This window comes from Lithobates pipiens, unplaced genomic scaffold (assembly GCF_037356315.1).
Source record: "Lithobates pipiens isolate NorthernLeopardFrog02 unplaced genomic scaffold, aLitPip1_a1.2 Scaffold_13, whole genome shotgun sequence".
NCBI classification, from domain to species: Eukaryota; Metazoa; Chordata; class Amphibia; order Anura; family Ranidae; genus Lithobates; species Lithobates pipiens.
The window spans coordinates 187404253-187426284 of record NW_027507718.1 but is presented as its reverse complement, the minus strand read 5'-3'; the positions used below and the strand labels follow the sequence as shown (position 1 = coordinate 187426284).

Below are 22032 nucleotides of genomic sequence, written 5' to 3'. Positions count from 1 at the left end.
CCCAGACCAATTTTCCAGCTTTCGGTGCTCTCACACTTTGAATGACAATTACTCAGTCATGCAACACTGTACCCAAATTAATTTTTTGTCCTTTTTTTCCCACAAATAGAGCTTTCTTTTGGTGGTATTTGATCACCTCTGGGGTTTTTATTTTTTGCGCTATAAATGAAAAAAGACCGAAAATTTTGAAAAAAAAAACGCATATTTCTTTGTTTCTGTGACAGAATTATGCAAATTATTAATTTTTTTTCATAAATTTTGGCCACAATTTATACTGCTACATATCTTTGGTAAAAATAACCCCAATTAGTGGATATTATTTGGTCTTTGTGAAAGTTAGAGAGTCTACAAGCTGTGGTGCGAATCGCACAAAATTGATCACATCTGATGTACTGGTGGCCTATCTCGCTTCTTGTGACCCGAACAAGCCAGGAAAGTACAAATACCCCCCAAATGACCCCTTTTTGGAAAGTAGACATTCCAAGGTATTTAGTAAGAGGCATGGTGAGCTTTTTGATGTTGTCATTTTTTCCCACAATTCTTTGCAAAATGAAGATTTTTCATTTTCTTTATTTTTCTCCACAAAATTGTCATTGTAATAGGTTATTTCTCTCACGTGGCATGTGTATACCACAAATGACACCCCCCAAAAAATTCTGCTACTCCTCCTGAGTATTACAATACCACATGTGTGGGACTTTTTCACAGCCTGGCCACATAGAGAGGCCCAACATGCAGGGAGCACCATCATGTGTTCTAGGAACATAAATTACACATCTAACTTGTTGACTACTTATTACACTTTTGAAGCACCAGGACAATGACACGTGACACTGATGACAGATGACACTTATACGTGCCACCGATGACAGATGGCACTAATACATGGCACTGATACGTGCCACCGATGACAGATGGCACTAATACGTGGCACTGATACGTGCCACCGATGACAGATGGCACTAATACGTGGCACTGATACGTGCCACCGATGACAGATGGCACTAATACGTGGCACTGATACGTGCCACCGATGACAGATGGCACTAATACGTGGCACTGATACGTGCCACCGATGACAGATGGCACTAATACGTGGCACTGATACGTGCCACCGATGACAGATGGCACTAATACGTGGCACTGATACGTGCCACCGATGACAGATGGCACTAATACGTGCCACCAATGACAGATGGCACTAATATGTGGCACCAATGACGCGTGACACTGATGACAGATGGCACGTGACACTGACAGGTGGCACTGATGTCAAATGGCACTGATGACAGATGGCACTAATACGTGGCACTGATGACAGATGGCACTAATACGTGGCACTGATGACAGATGGCACTAATACGTGGCACTGATGACACGTGGCACTGGGGACAGATAGCACTAACAGGTGGCACTGGGGCGGATGGCACTGGGGGAGGATGGCACTTTTTTTTTTTTACACTGACGGCCGCTGCAGCCGTTCATCTCTCCCTTCTCACACTCTGTGTGAGGAGGGAGAGCGGCGCTGAGAGATGATCTCATATGTTTACATATGAGATCATCTCCCATTGGACACGCCGATGGCGCTGTAAACGGCCGCTGTGATTGGCCGTTTACAGCGATCTGTGTTTGCCTGTCCCCGGGGGACACGGCAACCACAGAACTTCCCCGATGCGCGCCCGCGGCGGCGCGCATTGCGGAAGTAAACATTAGGACGTCCACCCGGACGAAAGCGCCTGCTCTACGGCCGTCATTCGGCTATAGGGCGGGCGCGAGGAGGTTAATCACTTGCTGACCAGCTTGGCTCAGTAAATCAACATTATCTTACGATGCTTTACCTTATGGCCGCTAGGCCATAAATAATCACAAAACGCCGTCATTACTAATTAAAAAATGTATAATAAAAATGCCATAAATATATCCTCTATTTTGTAGATGCTATAACTTTTGTGCAAACCAATCAATATACGCTTATTGCACTTTTTTTTTACCAAAAATATGTAGAAAAATACATACTGGCCTAAACTGAGGAAAAAATGATTTTTTTTATTAAAAAAACGTGGGATATTTATTATAGCAAAAAGTAAAAGATAGTGTTTTTTTTTTCAAAACTGTTGCTCTTCTTTTGTTTATACCGCAAAAAATAAAAACCGCAGAGGCAATCAAATAACACCAAAAGAAAGCTCTATTTGTGGGGAAAAAAAGAACAATTTTGTTTGGGTACAGCGCCGCAAGTCCGCGCAATTGTCAGTTAAAGTGACACAGTGCCGAAGTGCAAAAAATGGCCTGGTCATTGAGCAGCCAAGGCTTCCGGGCTGAAGTGGTTAAACTGTTGTTGCTGGATGCACCCATATGCGTGTCAGTACGCAGATGGGATTTAACATTGTGCTGCAACATACAGGTGCATCTCATTAAATTTGAATATCAAAAAGTTATTCCAGTAATTGAATTCAAAAAGTGAAACTCATTTTATATAGAATCGTTCCACACAGAAAGCTATATTTCAAGCATTTCTTTCTTTTAATTTTGATGATTACGGCTTAAAGCTAGTGAAAACCCCAAATTCAGTATCTCAGAAAATTTGATTATTATAAAAGACCAATAAAAAAATAAAATAAAAAGATTCAGAAATGTTGGCTTACTGAAAAAGTATGTCCATGTACAGTATAGTATGCACTCAATACTTGGTCAGGACTCCTTTTGCATGAATTACTGCATCAATGTGGTGTGGCATAGAGGGTTTTCAGCCTATGGGACTGCTGAGATGTTATGGAAGTCCAGGTTGCTTTGATAGTGGCTTTCACCTCTTCTGCATTGTTGGGTCTGGCGTCTCATCTTCCTCTTGACAATCCCCCACAAATTCTCTATGGGGTTTAGGTCAGGCAAGTTTGCTGGCCAAACACAAACAAATCATCACTGACTGGAAACTTCACACTGGACCTCATGCGACTTGGATTCTGTGCCTGTCCACTCTTCCTTTAGACTCTGGGACCTTGATTACCAAATGAAATTCACATTTTCCACAGTCTGTGATAATTTGGGGAGCCATGTCATCTGCTGGTGTTGGTCCACTGTGTTTTATCAAGTCCAAAGTCTGCACAGCCCTCTACCAGGAAATTCTAGAGCACTTCATGCTTCCCTCTGCTGACCGGCTTTATGGAGATGCCGATTTAATTTTCTAGCGGGATTGGCACCTGCCAAAAGTACCAATAGCTGGTTTAATGATCAAGATATCACTGTGCTTGATTGGCCAGCAAACTCGTCTGACCCACGTCCTATAGAGAATTTGTGGGGTCTTGTCAAGAGGAAGACGGGACACCAGACCCAACAATGCAGAAGAGCTGAAAGCCGCTATAAAAGCAACCTGGGCCTCCATGACACCTCAGCAGTACCACAGGTTGATCGCCTCCATGCCACGCCGCATTGATGCAATAAGTCATGCAATAAGTCATGCAAAAGGTGTTCAAAACCAAGTATTGAGTGCATATTATACTGTATATGGACATACTTTTCAGTAAGCCAACATGTCTGTATTAAAAATCTTTTCTTTTATTGGTCATCTGTAATATTTTAATGTTCTGAGATAATGAATTTGGGGTTTTCACTAGCTGTAAGTCATAATCATCAAAATGAAAAGAAAGAAATGCTTGAATTATATAATTCTGTGTGTAAAGAATCTATAAAATAAGAGTTTCACCTTTTGAATTGAATTACTGAAATGAATTTACTTTTTGATAATATTCTAATTTTATGAGATGCACCTGTATATGCATACAACCAGCACCACTGCCTTGTGCTGGGACCAAGCTCACTAAGACCTCTTCAGCACCAGTGATTTGCATGATTCCTTCAGTGTATACAAAAATGAAACAGTCAAAGAACATACCTGTAACAAGGGGTCATAATTAAATATGATGAACAACTGAAATGGATTTTGAAGTCAAGTTTCTCATGAGAGGAGCCATCATCATCCTGCAAAAGCAAAGAATTCTTGAAGTCAGAAATTGTAGATTTAAGAGAGTTTCAAATGAACACAGTAAGTGTAACTACAGCCAATGTGCTACCAAGCTTCGTAGGGACTTATGAGCTGACTGGGCATCACTGTTCACGCTACAGATTTGTATTTGTTAAATACATTTTCTTAATGCGCATAAGTTACAACATCAATGTGTTACATCAAAACAGTATATAACGAATGCAATGATTTACTTAATCATTGCATCAGGGACCAACTGCTTAATTAAAGATGACACCCAGACCTTTACAGGAAATCCTGATGATTTCAGGAAGACCGTGTCTGAATGAGAGCATTATATGGTACTTTTACTGAGCAGTTTGTAGCAAAACTTTAAGCCTAGAATCTTCAGGGCTTAGCATGGGATTCCAGGTGTCATTGACAGCTGTCAGTTCCTGCACCATCTGCTGGCAGGGAAAATGCTGCAAGCTGCACTGTGACTGAGACTAACTGCTGCTCCACAAACAAAAAAACACTGCTACATCTAAAGCAGCTATATAGTCAGAATGAATGCTTTACCCTGCATATAATGTCACACACTGAATTACATAATTTAGGAACCAAAGTGTAAAGAGAAAAAAAAAAAAAAAGAGCCAGAAGAAAGAGAATGTGCTTGAACACAGCAAGAAAACATACACACACATATCTATGGTTATTAACAAAAATAAAATAAAACAAACATTAAAAAAAATGTGCATAATCTATCATCTGGCATCTATGACTATCAACATCAGCTAAAAAAGACTTTAGTATTTTGCTAAGAAGCGGACCTTTATAAGGGGGGACAAAAAACAAAACAAACAAAAAAAAACCTTAACAAGTGTATTTTACTGGTACAGAAAACATTTGTGAAGGAAATGGAAATCACTTAAATTAGTAAACTTTTTATTAACCACTTTCAGACCGGACCATTTTGCTGGTAAATGACCAGAGGTCTTTTTACACTTTGGCACTGCGCTGCTTTAACTGGTAATTGCGCGGTCATGCAATGTTGTACCCAAACAAAATTTGCGTCCTTTTCTTCCCACAAATAGAGCTTTCTTTTGATGGTATTTGATTGCCTCTGCGATTTTTATTTTTTGCGATATAAACGTAAAAAGACCGCAAATTTTGAAAAAAAATGATATTTTCTACTTTTTGTTATTAGAAAAATCCAATAAACTCAATTTTAGTCATACATTTAGGCCAAAATGTATTCAGCCACATGTCTTTGGTAAAAAAAAAGTCAATAATTGTATATTTATTGGTTTGCGCAAAAGTTGTCACATCTACAAACTAAGGTACGTTTTCTGCAATTTACGCAGCTTTTAGTTTACGACTGCCTATCTCATTTCTTGAGGTGCTAAAATGGCAGGGCAGTACAAAACCCCCCCAAATGACCCCATTTTGGAAAGTAGACCCCCTAAGGAAATTGATAAGAGGCATGTTGAGCCCATTGAATATTTTATTTTTTTGCCTCAAGCGATTGAATAATGACAAAAAAAAAAATTTTTTTTTTTTTTTACACAAAGTTGTCACTAAATGATATATTGCTCACACATGCTATGGGCGTATGTGAAATAATACCCCAAAATAAATTCTGCTGCTTCTCCTGAGTACGGGGATACCACATATGTGGGACTTTTTGGGAGCCTAGCCGCGTACGGGGCCCCGAAAACCAAGCACCGCCTTCAGGCTTTCTAAGGGCGTACATTTTTGAGTTCACTTCTCACTACCTATTACAGTTTTGAAGGCCATAAAATGCCAAGATGGCACAAAACCCCCACAAATGACCCCATTTTAGAAAGTAGACACCCCAAGCTATTTGCTGAGAGGCATGTTGAGTTCATGGAATATTTTATATTTTGCCACAAGTTGCGGGAAAATTACAAACTTTTTTTTTTTTTTTTTTTTTTTCACAAAGTTGTCACTAAATGATATATTGCTCACACATGCCATGGGCATATGTGAAATGACACCCCAAAATAAATTCTGCTGCTTCTCCTGAGTACGGGGATACCACATATGTGGGACTTTTTGGGAGCCTAGCCGCGTACGGGGCCCCGAAAACCAAGCACCGCCTTCAGGCTTTCTAAGGGCGTAAATTTTTGAGTTCACTTCTCACTACCTATTACAGTTTTGAAGGCCATAAAATGCCAAGATGGCACAAAACCCCCACAAATGACCCCATTTTAGAAAGTAGACACCCCAAGCTATTTGCTGAGAGGCATGTTGAGTCCATGGAATATTTTATATTTTGCCACAAGTTGCGGGAAAATTACAAACTTTTTTTTTTTTTTTTTTTTTTCACAAAGTTGTCACTAAATGATATATTGCTCACGCATGCCATGGGCATATGTGAAATGACACCCCAAAATAAATTCTGCTGCTTCTCCTGAGTACGGGGATACCACATATGTGGGACTTTTTGGGAGCCTAGCCGCGTACGGGGCCCCGAAAACCAAGCACCGCCTTCAGGCTTTCTAAGGGCGTTACAGTTTTGAAGGCCATAAAATGCCAAGATGGCACAAACCCCCCCAAATGACCCCATTTTGGAAAGTAGACACCCCTAAATTTAGGGGTACACTAGTGAGACTAGGTAATAAATGGCGGGTGCCCTGAAACTATAAAAAAATAACTAACCAACCAGCGTCACCTGTAACAGTTATATGGTGATCACTGGTGAAAGGGTTAACTAGGGGGCAATCAGGGGGCTTTATGCGGTAGTATATGGGGGTCCCTGGCGCTATAAAAAGCTGCGGCGAACCTAAATACCTACCTGCCTAACTAGCGTCACCTGTGACACTAATACAGCGATCAGAAAAACGATCGCTTATTAGGCTGGGTTCACACTGGAGCGATGCGGGAACGCCACGAATGCGCGGCGGGTTCCCGCATCGCATGCCTCCCGGCGGCAGTTCACACTGCCCTATGCGAACTGCTGGGAGTGTCAGTGAAATGTTACTGACACCCCCAGATCAGTTCGCATATCGCAGTGCGATCTGCAAACTCGGATCGCATGGTGTGAACACCCATGCGATCCGATTCTGCTGCGGGCCAAAAAAAGGGTCCCGTGCGAATTTGCGGCGGGTGCGGCGGGTGTGGCGGGTGCGGCGGGTGCGGCGAATGGCTGAACTCGAATCGCACAGAGATCGGATGTGATTTGCACTGCAGTGCGGTGCGAATCACATCCGTTCTCATAAACCGCTGCAATGTGAACCCAGCCTTAGTGACACTGGCGACGGGGGGTGATCACGGGGTTAAACCTTTATTGGGGGGGTTAGGGGGGTACCTTAGAACTAAAGGGGGCTAACCCTAACTGCCCTAACAGTTATTAGTCACAAATGACACCCGCCGGGTGATCAGGGGGTTAAACCTTTATTAGGTAATAAATGGCGGGTGCCCTGAAACAAAAAAAAATAACTAACCAACCAGCGTCACCTGTAACAGTTATATGGTGATCACTGGTGAAAGGGTTAACTAGGGGGCAATCAGGGGGCTTTATGCGGTAGTATATGGGGGTCCCTGGCGCTATAAAAAGCTGCGGCGAACCTAAATACCTACCTGCCTAACTAGCGTCACCTGTGACACTAATACGGCGATCAGAAAAATGATCGCTTATTAGGCTGGGTTCACACTGGAGCGATGCGGGAACGCCACGAATGCGCGGCGGGTTCCCGCATCGCATGCCTCCCGGCGGCAGTTCACACTGCCCTATGCGAACTGCTGGGAGTGTCAGTGAAATGTTACTGACACCCCCAGATCAGTTCGCATATCGCAGTGCGATCTGCAAACTCGGATCGCATGGTGTGAACACCCATGCGATCCGATTCTGCTGCGGGCCAAAAAAAGGGTCCCGTGCGAATTTGCGGTGGGTGCGGCGGGTGTGGCGGGTGCGGCGGGTGCGGCGAATGGCTGAACTCGAATCGCACAGAGATCGGATGTGATTTGCACTGCAGTGCGGTGCGAATCACATTCGTTCTCATAAACCGCTGCAATGTGAACCCAGCCTTAGTGACACTGGCGACGGGGGGTGATCACGGGGTTAAACCTTTATTGGGGGGGTTAGGGGGGTACATTAGAACTAAAGGGGGCTAACTCTAACTGCCCTAACAGTTATTACAGTCACAAATGACACCAATGCAAAAAAAAAAAAAAAAAAAAAAAAAAATGACATTGGTGTCACTGTGACTGGGGGGCAGGGGTAATTGGGGGGGTGATCGGGGGGTAAAGGGGGGGTGTGAGTGTGCCTGGCATGTTCTACTGTGTGTGTAGAGTGTTGGTGCAACTCACCGATCCGCTCTCCTCCGTGTCGGAACGAAAAATACCGACACGGAGGAGAGAATACATCACTTCCTCTCCTGTGTTTACATTACAGGAGAGGAAGTGATGTCACGGGGGATTCCTATTCGTCGGGAGCGATCGCGAGGGGGTGGCCATGAACGAATGGCCGTCCCCTCGTCCGGGATCGCTCCCGCACGAATACCGACCGCCGCAGGCACCGGGCGGGGGCCCGATCGGGCCCCCGACCCGCGGGAGGCAAGGGACGTACATGTACGCCAATATGCCTGCCCGTGCCATGCTATCGACGTACATCGTCGTGCGGCGGTCGGCAACTGGTTAAAGTGGAACTTTACCTTAAAAAAAATAAAAAAAAGGAAAAAAATTAAACAAAATTTTTATTGCAGAAGAGACATGTCATGTCTCTTCTGCATTAAAGTTACTTGCCTGCCTGCCTGTCCGGGCCTGTACACTGAGCTGTGCAGCTCATTGTAAGAATTTAAGGGGACTAAACTCTGGCCAGCGTGGAGCTCCAGGACATCGCAGCACTGGAGAACAAGTGACTATAGTTCCATTTTAAACAACGTGTTATCGAAAACATTTCATAATCCTGATAGGTGCCTGATGTACCATGTACTTGTATGAAAAAGCTTTCTGTTCCCTTTGATTTCTTCCTTTGTGTGAAATACCTGGTGATCCTGCCGGTCACTTTCTTTCCCATTTAAAAAACGGACCATACTAGGGGTGAGCTCATCCATCCCAGAGATCAGCTTTACCGCTGTGCTACAGCCTGCCTGTCCTCCAATGCACCCCCCTCCCAGCTAATGTACTGCTGTTTCTTCACCCCATCTCACCAAACCCCTTATGCAGTTGGGAGCCGAGGTTATGTGATCACTTTAAAAAATAAATATATTTTAAAAAAGCGGGGTATTTATAATTTTCTTTTTTGCATAGATACAAATGTTTTACCTTTCATTTATATTTTAAACTGAATAGGTTATTTTACAAGGTAGGGGTTCATATATGCTTTAAAAGGTACCTCTAAACAGGCTAAGATCATCTAATTATGTTTTTTTAAAAACCCTAAACCACAAATGTGAAGAATGACCTTACAAATAACATACCTTTACAATAAACGACAATGTTCCTTTGAGCTTTTGAGGCATTACAATACTTTGAACAGTGAAAACAAACTTGGCTTCATTAGACACACCTGGATTGTAAAGACAAAAAAAAAAATACCATCTTTAAAAATCAGATCATTTCACAATAAAAGAATTATCAAAAGTGTTGCAATACAGCTGATAAATGTGTGATCAGCGGTACAGAAAATACAACACTTGGGACAAAATTTAAAGTATTACCTCTAACTAAAACATTTTGGATAGCTTAAGGATGGAGCAGAACGGTTTGGAAGATTTTCCCCTCACTTCACACACTGGCACACCCAATACAGGAAGTTGACTCTCCTATATAACCCCCCCCCCCCCCCTTCCAGGAGTACCTCAGTTTTTTAGCCAGTGTCTAAAGGTACAAGTGAAGATGTGCTCTGAGGAGCTCCAGGAGGGATCCATGCTGGATTTAAAAAGCCTCCACAACCGGATCCATCCTGCCACTGCGGCTCCAGGATGGTACCCAGGCCTCGCATAGAAGAATGAGGTTTTGCCTGTAACGCTCCTCTTTGAGGACTGGACCCTGGGAACTAGGACTCTTTTTGGTCTTGCTACATTACCTAAAGTGGTCCTGAGGGGTGCTATACATGGTCCAAAGGAGTGGAACCCCTATTAAAAGGGGTCTGCAGTCTTAGAAGGTTTAACCACGTTGCACGCCGTGATGGGTGAAGTATGAATCTGTCTGTTTACAGTAGTATCCTGCAGTGAGGAAAAGGTAAGAGGAAAGCATAGGAACTGCAAAGTCCACCTATGACTTTTCTTTTAATTATATTGTAAAATGCCTTAAAAAACACCTCTAGATTGAGTAATAGTGTGTAGACCCTGTTTAACCACTTGCTTACTGGGCACTTAAACCCCCCTCATGCCCAGACCAATTTTCAGCTTTCAGCGCTGATGCACTTTGAATGACAATTGCGCGGGCATACAGCACTGTAAAATGAAATTTTTATCATTTTTTTTCCCACAAATAGAGCTTTCTTTTGGTGGTATTTAATTGCAGCTGGGATTTTTATTTTTTATTTTTTTATTTTTTGCAAAAAAGATGCAAAAAAAAAAAAAATCATGTTTAATAGTTTGTTATAAAATTTTGAAAACAGGTCATTTTTCTCCTTCATTGAAGTGCGCTGATGAGGCGGCACTGATAGGCATAGTTAAGGCGGCACTAATAGGCACAGATAAGGCGGCACTGATGGGCAAAGATGGGCACAGATAAGATGGCACGGATGGGTAGCACAGATGGGTGGCACTAAGGGGCACCGATAGGTACCACTGATAGATGGGACTGATGGGCACAGATATGTGGCACTGGGGTGCAGCACCTTAGTTGAGGCAGATTGTGGGCACTGCTGGGTGGCACTGTGGGCACTGCTGGGTGGCACTGACAGGGGGGGACACATTTTTTATTGATGTGGCAAAGCAGGGGGCAGGTGGGCACTGGCAGGGCTGGCCGTGAGCGGGACTGATGTGTCCCGATCACGGGCGCCGGTGATCGGCTCTTTTTTTTCTCCTCGCGCTGACAGGAATAATAGCCGATTACCGGCTCCGTTGTATCACATGATCAGCTGTCATTGGCTGACAGCTGATCACGTGATAAGGGGTCGGGATCGACCCCTTGCTCGGATCGGTGATCAGGCGAGTCTCAGACTTGCCGATCACAGAGCGCGCCGTGAATGCCCCTCAGGGGGCGCGCAGTTCGCTCGTGCACGGGTCGACGTCAATAGACGTAGTCCCGGCAAAGGAGATCCGCGCTGTAGCCGTCATTCGGCTATAGCGCGGGTCTCAATTGGTTAAATCTGCTAATACAGCTTGTATCTCAGCAGCTGGAGGGGGGTCTTCTTAACAAGCATAAATCTGAAACGCTGATAAAATGGCTGTGTAAATCCCCCACCCCGAGGTGACTCCTGCTAAAGCACAGGAAAGGGCGTGGCACAAACAATTGGGCTCACACCTGAAAAAACTTAAATCTGATATTCTGGGAAACGGACAGTGTCTATCAGAGCAGCTGAAGCAAAGCTGCCACAGAAGACATGCATTTGCAGTACAGGAAAAAATAAAATAAAAAATACTTATTGTTTAGCATTAGATCATTCTGTGCTACCACTGTTTTTCCTACTATTGTGCAAATAAATAGAACAGTTCTTCGAGTACATTTGCTTTTTGTGCTGTGCACTATGGCTTCAAGGCTTACCAAAACCACCCCCTGGCACTGGCAACTCCAGACATGCCTCCCCATTGTCATCCTCTCTGGAGGTACCTGACGAAGCAAGCCAGGGTGAGTCACTGGAAGCAATTGGTGGTGCAACTGCTTCTCACACTTCAGCCCCTGTATAGGTGACTGAAGATGCATTTTCCTCTGGCCTGCAGGGCTTAGAAGGAAGATTAGCGGCTTTAACCGCATCCTCCATTAAAGGGTATAAGAAGCATGCTAGATCCTCTCCCACTTCAAACCCCTTACCAGGGGAACAGTGGGGAAAGGGTGCGGTATTACCCTCAAACGATTGGGAAAAACAAACCGATTCCTCTGCGGAGAAAACAATTGAAGTTTCAGCTTCACAATCTGAGGTACAAATGCTTACAGACATGGTTTGCATGCGTTTCCAGTCCACAAATCACTAGAGAAGCTTATTCATACCAAATGGGATCATCCGGATAAGTATGTTCTCCCTCCAAAGAGATTCTCAGTTCTCTATCCTATGGAGGAAAAATTCACCAAAAAATGTAAAGTTCCAGCAGTAGATGCTGCGATTTCCAGTGTGAATAAAAGTTTAACTTGTCCAGTGGACAATGCACAAATGCTAAAGGATCAAATAGAAAAAGTTGGAATTCCTGTTAAAATGCTCTTTGTCTTTAGCAGATACTGTTGCTCAGCCTGCAATTGCAGCTACAGACATTGGTCAGTCCTTAAAAGACCAGTTCACAGAGGTTAACAAGCTCCCTGCACAACAGGGCAGTGAGTTGGTCGAATTACCAAAAGCATTATGTTTTGCCATAGATGCTATGAAGGATTCTATTCACCAGGCGTCTCGCCTTGCACTTGTACTAGTATAAATGTATGGCTAAAAGGGTTGGTCTGCCGAAGCACCCTTCAAAAACCTGCTGCCTAGTTTCCCATTTCATGGGGAGCGACTATTTGGCAATGATTTGGATAAATGCATCAAAACAATTTCTAGTGGAAAGAGTACTCTTTTGCCAGTCAAAAGTATAAACGTCCTTCATTTAAATGGACTTTCTCTCCTGCGCAAGCACATCCGCCTCTAGGCAGTGGCGATGGCTTCCACCCTCAGATTCCAGAGGAAAATAGCAGGGTCAGGCTCAGGCTCAGGCTCAAAGCAAGACCTGGAGCCGCAAGACTACAAAGCAGAATACTAAGACCTCTTCATGAATAGGTGTCTCCCCTCACCAAGGTGGGGGGAAGACTTCTGCATTTCGCAGAAGTCTGGCTGAGGGAAACTTAGGACAGATGGGCTCCCTCCACAGTGACTCTAGAATACAAACTAGAGTTTCGGGAGTTTCCACCATCTCACTTTTTGAGATCAACCGTTCAAGGATTCAGGGAAAAGACAATCCCTGTTTCAAGCATTGGACCGATTGTTGACTCAGGGTGATTGTGCAGATCCCCACAGAAGAGCAGGGTTTGGGTTTCTATTCAGGCCTGTTTGCGGTGCCAAAGCCGAATGGGGATGTCGGGCCCATTCTGGAGCTAAAAAAATCTAAATTGTTTGCTAAAAATTTGCTCATTTCGAATGGAGTTGATCAGGTCAGTGGTCTCCATCCTACAAGGTGGAGAACTTCTGGCGTCCATTGACATCAGGGACACATCTGCATGTCCCTATATTTCACAAAGCTTTCTGTGATTTGAAGTGGAACAACAGCACTTTCAGTTCGCAGCCTTACCCTTCAGGCTAGCCACAGCACCACGGGTATTCACAAAAATACTGGCCCCACGTCTAGCCAGGTTGAGGGCACAGGGCATAACAGTGTTGGCGTACCTAGACGATCTATTGTTAATAGACCAATTAGTGACTCGCTTATGGCAAAGCATTACAACCAGTTACCTGGAAAATCTTGGTACCTAGAGAAGTCTTCCTTAAAACCAGTAAGAAGGCTGGATTACTTAGGCCTGTGCAGAGAAACAGCCCCGAAAAATAGGGTTTTTAAAACAGCTTACCTGTAAATGTACATCAGGGGACACAGCCATAGTAATAACTATGTGGTTATATCGGACCAACAGATGCTGGACACTGACACGCCTTAAGGCGTGTACTTTCCCCATAAAACCCCTCCCATTGCTGGGAGTCCTCAATTTTGTAGCCAAGCAATATAAGTGTATAAGAAGGACAGGACCTCTGTGTCCCCTGATGTACAAAGAAAAGTATTTTACAGGTAAGCGGTTTTAAAAATCCTATTTTCTTTTCTTACATCGGGGGACACAAAGCCATAGTAATAACTATGTGGGATGTCCCACAGCAATGGCAACTGAAGGGGGGGAGACGGAACAAAAAACAGGAGGCCAGAGGACTCATACTGCAGCCTACAGTATAAGCTGTGCCCAAAGGCAATATCCTCATGACCCTTAATATTGATTTGATAAAATCTGATCAAAACGCATGAACCAAAGACCAAGTCTTGGCCTTACAGAGACGAGCCATAGAGGCCCGATGATGCACCACCCAAGAGGCACTAATCGCCCTGGATGTGTATGCTCTTAACATGAGAAGGAAGAATTTTCTTCTTTAAGCTGAAGCTTGAACAATCACTTTGACAAATCCATTTGGAAAATAGTGGATCTTGATGCTGCTTGTCCACATCTTGGACCCTCTGGCAGTACAAACAAAACCTGTGTTTTGCGAACCTGAGCGGTCCCCTTTAAATGGACTCTGACCGCTCTTACTACATAAAGAGAATATAGAGCTTTCTCTTCCCCAGATTAAGGCTCTGGGGAGAAAGAAGGAAGAATATCATCTTGGTTTAAATAAAAACCTATTACCACTTTTGGTAAGAATTCAGGATGAGGACATAAAACCACCTCATCCTTATGCATAATGAAATATGGCTCTTACAAGAAAGAGCCGTTAGTTCTAATACTCTTCTAGCATAAGAAATGGCAAGCAGAAAGGATCATCTTTCTTGTCAAAGAACCAAGGTAATGTTCAAACGGCTGATTCAGCAAAGCCGATAAGACCAATTTAAAATCCCAAGGATTTACAGGTTTCTTGATAGGGGCTACTCCCAGAATAAGCTATGCACCAAGAGTGGGAAGAAAGAGGCCATAGGAAAAGACACAGACAAGGCCTGTATCTGGCTTTTGATAGAAGTCAATGCCAGCTTCATTTCAGATCCCATATGCAGGAATCCTGCCTATTAACATACTTCCTGGGGTGCCAACCCCCGGATCCACACCAAGAAACCTATACCTTCCAGACTCTATAGTAAGTGATTCTGGAAGCCGGCTTCCTGGCATTAGTAGACACTACCGAAGGAGATCACCCACGATATTTTATAGAGTGGGATTCAACAGTCAAACCTGTTAAACTTTTTGTCCATAAGATAGGATGAAATACTGGACCTTGTGTAAGAAGGTCTAGCTATAAAGGACTCCTACTGCCATCTTTATGATCTCGGAAAATTAAGATCTTCTGGGACCCGCTGGGGCCACCAGAATCACCTGCCTTTTGTTCCTACTTAACCCTACGGAGAAGGCGCGGAAGTAGCAAAACTGGGGTAAATGCATAGATCAGTGAAAACTGAACCCCTGGGAAGACTTATGCGTCTGTTCTGTCTGCTAGCGGACCCCTTGTTCGACAAAGTTGTCGACCTTGTTAATGAATCTGGGCGCGAATAGGTCCATGTCCGGAATACCCCATCTGACATATTGCTAGGACGATGTCAGGGTGAAGAGATTCTCCCGGAAATAATTGTTGGCGTCTGAAGTAGTACGCCTGAAAAATTAGAATTGGCAAGGAGTGTTGTGTTCTGCCAAAGCTAGAACATTATTCACCTCTTTTTGGGCTGCACGACTTCTCGTGCCTCCCCTGGTGATCTATGTAAGCCACCGCCGTGGCCTTGTCAGACTGAATCCTGTCAGGACAGTCCCGTAGTCTGATCGCCAAGATTCTAGGGCCAGATGTACTGGCCAAAACTTCCAGAAAAAGTCAATAGGCAAGGCCCTCTAACCCGGACGATCTCCCCTGGACAGAATCTTCTTCTAGGGCTGCTCGCCAGCCTAAAAGGCTGGCATCTGTTACTGGATAGCAACCACCAATTTAGGCTCTGACCTATGCCAGGAGCCAAGCGTATTGGAAACAAAACAAGGCTTGAATCTTCTTTATTCCAGACCGTTAGGATGGCGTCTTGAAGCAGTCTGAGTAAAACTGCACGTAAAAGGGACGGCCTTGAAGGAGGCCACCATTTCCCCTAAAAATCTCCTGCACAGCCAAATGAAGGAATTTTCCTTTGCTCTGATAAGTTGAATTAATCCTACAATGAAACTAATGCTCGTCTGGGGTAAGAATACCTTCTTCTGTACGGTATCTATAACCAGGCGCCCCCCCGTACCGTAATCTCCTTGGTTTTAAGGAGAATCTTCCTAGGTTGAGAATCCAACCTAGAGATTTCAGATATTTATGGCTGAGATCAGAATCTGGTTTTAGACCTGAGACTGAACGATCTATTAAAAGTAGATCTTCTAATAGGCTAGGACCCCTATATGCCTTGAGCCCTTAACCTGGCAAAAGGAGGTGCCAGAATCTTTCAGAACACTAGTGGCGCTGTGGCTAAGCCGAATGGCAGGGCCACAACTGAAAAATTATTTTATATTTCAAACTGGAGACATTTCTGGTAAGCGGGAAATTTTGGCACATGGAGATATGAAACTCCCCTCCTTGCAGGATGGACACAGCCTATCAAATTCTGAAAGGATGTTTAAGTGCCGATTCAGATCTTCGAGATCTAGAATGGGTCTTGCTTATTTGTTTAGTTCTAGAACCTTAAAAGGTTTGAGCAAAGACCCCCTGTTCCACTAAGGGAACCTCTGATATCACCGACTGGGATAACAGCTGATCCAGAGGCCAGAAAGACTTTTTTCTGGATCCTTAGGAACATTCTCTGAGGAGACGGAAACTCTTGCATAAAGACTGCCGCATCAGCAGCCCAAGGACCCCACAGGCAGCACCCAAATAGGGACCCGAACCCTCAGATCGAAAGCCGACAGCCATCCAAGGCTCTTGGAACTCTAGTCGTAACCTAGAGAAAAAAAAATTGCAGAAATCGCTTTGTTCCTGCCAGACTTTGAGAATCGCAGGACCTTTCCCCTCACCCAAACGAGTGGGGGTGCTCCTTCCTGAGAAGGATTTAGAATTCTGCTTTATGGGCTTTCTGGCCCCAAGATCCTGATGCTTCCCTTGGGGACTTTCCCCTGAACCTGACGATTGAGACCGTCGAGACTGCCTAAAGGCAGATGCCCCAGGCATAGAGGCAGCACGATTAAAGGAGAAATGTTTGAACCTCCTTTTACTGGTAAAGAGAGCTTTACCCTTTTGGATGTACTTATCCACTCTAAATAGCCATACCCCAGGAAGGGAAACAAACTGGCTAAGAGCTTTCACATGGTGCTTTGACTGATTAATATTTCAGCCACAGAACTCTGCAAGAATGTACTAGTCTAAGCATAAGGCTTAAACGATAAAGTCTTTCATAGCTACTGTGAGATATAGTGCGTCAGATACACCAGCCCATTGCCGGGCCTGCTGATTAGGCAGAATTTCAATGAATTAGCAGGACTTAAAATGTGCTCCACCAAAATAGTGGAGCAGACGTTAAAAGGGTTAATGAACTGAGATACACCCATTGCAGCAAGATTGCAAAAGACATCTGGTCTTAAAAGGAAATTCCAACCTTAATTTGCTGGCCCCTTTAACATCAGTGCATTATCCACTGGACATGTGAGACTCTGCGCACTGAGGTGATTGCAGCATCAATTGCTGGAACCCTCCCATTTCTTTATAAAAGTGTTCCCATTCAGGCGGAAGTGAAGTTTTGACGTCGCTTCCGCCCTGCTATGGTATACCGGTGGGGGCCATCTTAGCCTCACTCATCTCCATACCACAGACAAGGCAGGTCCCAAATCGCCTCCGCTGCTACCAACGGCTCCGGGAAGTGGCGGAGAGTGGCCACCGATAACTTATCTCGCAGCTGCTGCCATTACCGAGATATCCCTCTTCAAAAAATGGATGTACATCGGTGTGCACCGGTCCTAAAGTGGTTAAAGAAAACTGCTCAGATTCGTAAGACTGAAGTCTTATTTATTCTGCCAGAAGGTCCTAAAAAAGGACAGGCAGTGTCGAAATCCACTGTTGCTAAGTGGATTCGGTAAGTTATAATTCAAACTTATGATTTAAGGGGTAAGATTCCCCCTATTCAAGTTAAGGCACACTCTACCTGGGCGGTTAGTGCTTCTTGGGCAGTGCTTCACCAGGCCTCCTTTGCTCAGATCTGCAAGGCTGCAACTTGGTCTTTGGGTCCATACATTCACAAAATTTTACCAAGTGGATGTAAGGAGGAATTAGGATATCACCATTCGGGCGCAGTGTGCTGCAGGCAGCAGTATAAGTCCTCCAGGTCTAGGGGTGCCCTACGGGTTGTGTCTCTCTCCCCTCAAGTAGCACTGCTAAGGGATGTCCCACTAATACTTAAGGCCCTGTGTTCTATGATGTATGATGAAGAAAATAGGATTTTTATAACCGCTTACCTGTAAGATCCTTTTCTTGGAGTACATCATAGGACACAGAGGTCCCGCTCTCTTCTTTTATGGGGTTTAAGTATATTGTTTATATTGCTTGGCTACAAAAACTGAGGTACTCCTGGAAAGAGGAGGGGTTATATAGGGGAGTCAACTTCCTGTATTTGGTATGCCAGTGTCAACACCTGAAGGTAGCTATAACCCACTAAGTAAATACTTAAGGCTGCGTGTCCTATGATGTAAGAAAAAGGATTTTACAGGTAAGCGGTTATAAAAACAGGATTTTTGTACTCACCGTAAAATCCTTTTCTCTGGAGTTCACTGACTGGCACAGCTCCTTTATTCTTGACCATCGGGTTGCTAAGCCGACTTCAGGAGAGGACTAGGCAGAACATGTTAACGTATACAAAAAACAGAACTTTCTAGTTCTGCCCAAGGGGCGGTCCCTTTGATAACAACCCCCCAGCCTGATTCCTGCAGCCTCAGTACGTCAACAAGCAGTATAATGTAATCAATAAGAGGGGAGGGTGCTGTGTCAGTCATTGAACTCCAGAGAAAAGGATTTTACGGTGAGTACAAAAATCCTATTTTCTCTTACGTTCACTGACACACACAGCTCCTTTACTCTTGACCATCGGACGTCCCCAAGCAGTGTCATAACGAGGGGTGGGAAAACAGCATAAAAGAACATCACCCACAATCAGAAGTGCTCCCTAACAGGGGAGATACCACCTTATCTAACCACATCAGAACTTGCGGTAACAATGCAACAGTGCATTATACTCAAAGGTAACTATTTTCTTTAAACAGAAAAAAAGTGCAAAATTGCTACATTACATGGTCGCCTGCAAAAACTTTGCGGCTAAAGCAGGCAGACAATGCGCTTACATCCACTCTGTAGAATTTGGTAAAAATGAACGGATGACTAAATCGCCGCCTACACACCAGCGCGACTGACACTCGAGGTCAGAAGCCCAAGAGGCCCCAATAGTCCTGGTGGAATGGGCCATGGCATTAAAGGGGGGCACCTGCCCCTTCAAGGCGTAGGCCTGTACCACATCTGTCTGATCCACCTGGAAATTGTGGTCGACGAGACCGCCACACCTCTTTTTCAGACCAGCTACCGAAACAAACAGAGACTCTAACTCCCGAAGGGGAACCGTGGCAGACAAATATATCTTTATAACCCTGACCACGTCCAGGGAATAAAGGGCCACCTCTTAGGATGTGTCGGTTTAAGACACAGAGAAGGTAACACAATATCTTCATTGATGTGGAATGCCGAAACCACCTTTGGCAGAAAGGAAGGTTACGGAAGCAACCCCACCTTATCCTTATGAGTAACCATATAGGGCGACTTGCAAGACAAGGCCGCCAGTTCCCGAAACCCTCCTGGCCAATGTAATAGCCACTAGAAAGACCACTTTCTGGGAAAGAGTCAACAAGTGAATTTCTCTGATGTTCTCAAATGGCGGTTTCTGAATCGCTGATAACACCAGATTCAGATCCCACGGGGGTAATGGTGTACACACCAGAGAAACTACAAGTTGGACCCCCTGCACAAAAGTGCTCACTAAGGAGTGAGATGCCAGAGGTCGCTGAAAAAAAGACAACCAAGGCTGATATTGGTCCTTTAAATGGTGCTTAAAGCAAACTTCTGGTCTAATCCTCGCAGGATCCTGTAAACTGAATACGTGCATAGGTGCATGGATGCTATCCTTTCTCCTTACACATAGAGATGCATGCCCTCCAGGTACAACGGTATATCTTCTGAGAAGAAGATTTCCGTGCTCCCCACATAGTCAAGATCACCGAGTCCGATAGGCCTCGGTACCTTAGCATCTGGCTCTCAACAGCCATGCCGTTAAAACCAGCGACGGTAAAACAAGATGTAGAATCGGACCTCGACACAGAAGGTCCTCTCGCAACAGCAGTCGCCAGGGAGCCTTCGCAACCAGGCGTACTAGGTCGGCGCGTCAGGGACGCCGAGACCAATCCGGGGCAATAGTATTACTGGAACCCCCTCGGCCTCCACTCTGCGGAGCAGACATGGTAGTAACTTTATCAGAGGAACGACGTAGATCAGACGGTACTGATCCCACGGAACCACCAGCGCGATGGACGCGTCTGCTCAAGGATCTCTTATCCTGGATACGAATCTCGGCCCCTTGTGATTGAGACGGGAGGCCAGGGGATCCACGTCTGGTGTGCCCCACCGCAGGCACAGTAGCCTGAACATCTCTACATGCAATGTCCATTCTCCTGGGCCCAGCGTCTGGCGACTTAGGTAGTCCGCCTGCCAGTTTCCAACTCCTAGGATGTAAATGGTCAACAAGGCTCGGCCCACTGAAGGATGTGAGCGACCTCCTGTGCTGCAGCCGAGCTACTTGTTCCTCTTGATGGTAGACATACCACCGCCATGGCGTTGTTTGACCTGATCCTGATTGGATGCCCTCGTAGTCACATACCATGTGGAACTGCAACGCCTGATCGCTCGGAGTTCGAGCACACTGATTGGCAACTTGGGTTCCGCACCCGACCAGAGACCCTGGGTTGACTGTACTCCCAGTACTCCATCCCAGTCAGTCAGGCTGGCGTCTGTTGTGATCACAGTCCAATGCAGAGGTAGGAACGACTTCCTGGACCGAAGTGCCGGGGACCTCAGCCAGCAAAGCAGGGAGTCCCTGACTGACTGGCTCACCTGAATCTGCCGAACCAGGGATAAGGGAGATTCGTCCCATTTCGTCAATATTTCCTTCTGCAAGACTCTGGTGTGAAACTGGGCGTACGGTACCGCCTCGAGGGTGGCCACCATGAGGCCCAGAACTCGCATGCAGAAACGCAGCAACGACCACCTGCGGTTCAGCAATAGTTTTACCCCGCCCCAGAGTCTGCAGTTTTGACTGAAGGGAGAATGTTCTCGCTTCCATGGAGTCCAGCGGTAAGCTCAGGTACTCCAAGCACTGAATTGGTATGAACACTGACCTTTTTAGGTTCAACAGCCACCCAAATTCCTGCAGGGATTACATGGTGATCACCACATCCTCCTTCAATTCTGAGGCGGAAGCGGCTCTCAGAAGGAGATCGTCCAGATAACCTGCGATTGCGATCCCGCATTGTCTTAACAAGGCCAAAATTGGAGTCAATACTGTGGTAAAGACTCGGGTGCTGAAACCAAGCCAAAAAAAGGGGAGCCACAAACTGGTAGAGGGCTTCCCAAACTGAAATTTGCAGAACCCTCTAATGCTTGAGGCATATGGGTATGTGCAGGTACGCATCCTGGACTCCAAAGACGCCAGGGAGTCCCCTTGGAGTGCAGCAACTACTGAGCGAAATTATTCCATTCTGAACTTCTGTACTTTAACAAAGCAATTGAGGCTATTGGGTCCAAAATTGGACGTACCCCTTCCTTTTTGGGGACTACAAACAGATTGGAGTAGAACCCCTGAAACCTTTCTGACTCTGTAACAGGCACTACCACCTTGTGGATTAGCAGGTCCCATACTGCCCCCAATAGGACCTCCCAGCGAGTCGGGAGTAAGGGTATGCTGGGAGGGGGAAGAGCCTGTTTGGTGTCCAAGAGAAGAACTCTATCTTGTAGCCAGAGGAAATCAGTTTGCAGACCCATTGGTCAGATAGCCAAGAGGCCCGCCAGACTGCAAACTCCCAAATGCGACCCCCCCACCTGTATGATGGGCGGGGCAAACCTTCATGCGGTAGCACTTTTGCTCGCAGGCTTGCTTATGTACCTCAGAGGTCGTCCTGTTGGGACTGCATTTAGTCGAAGTCCCGGACGGACAAAAAAACAATTTTAAGCTGAAAATGAGGGCCCTTGCCTGTGGCGTGGC

At 45.2% G+C, this 22032-nt stretch overlaps 1 protein-coding gene across 4 annotated transcripts in view; it reads right to left on the bottom strand.

Annotated features, from left to right (window-relative positions):
- AP3D1 (adaptor related protein complex 3 subunit delta 1) overlaps window positions 1-22032 on the bottom strand; it is a 167653-nt gene that overhangs the window by 7286 nt on the left and 138335 nt on the right. For all 4 annotated transcript variants that reach the window (XM_077475978.1, XM_077475979.1, XM_077475980.1 and 1 more), the window contains 2 exons: window positions 9400-9488; window positions 3887-3972 (listed from right to left, as the gene is read on the bottom strand). In XM_077475978.1, coding sequence (XP_077332104.1) covers window positions 3887-3972; window positions 9400-9488 — 175 coding nt within the window. The remainder of the gene's footprint in view (window positions 1-3886; window positions 3973-9399; window positions 9489-22032) is intronic.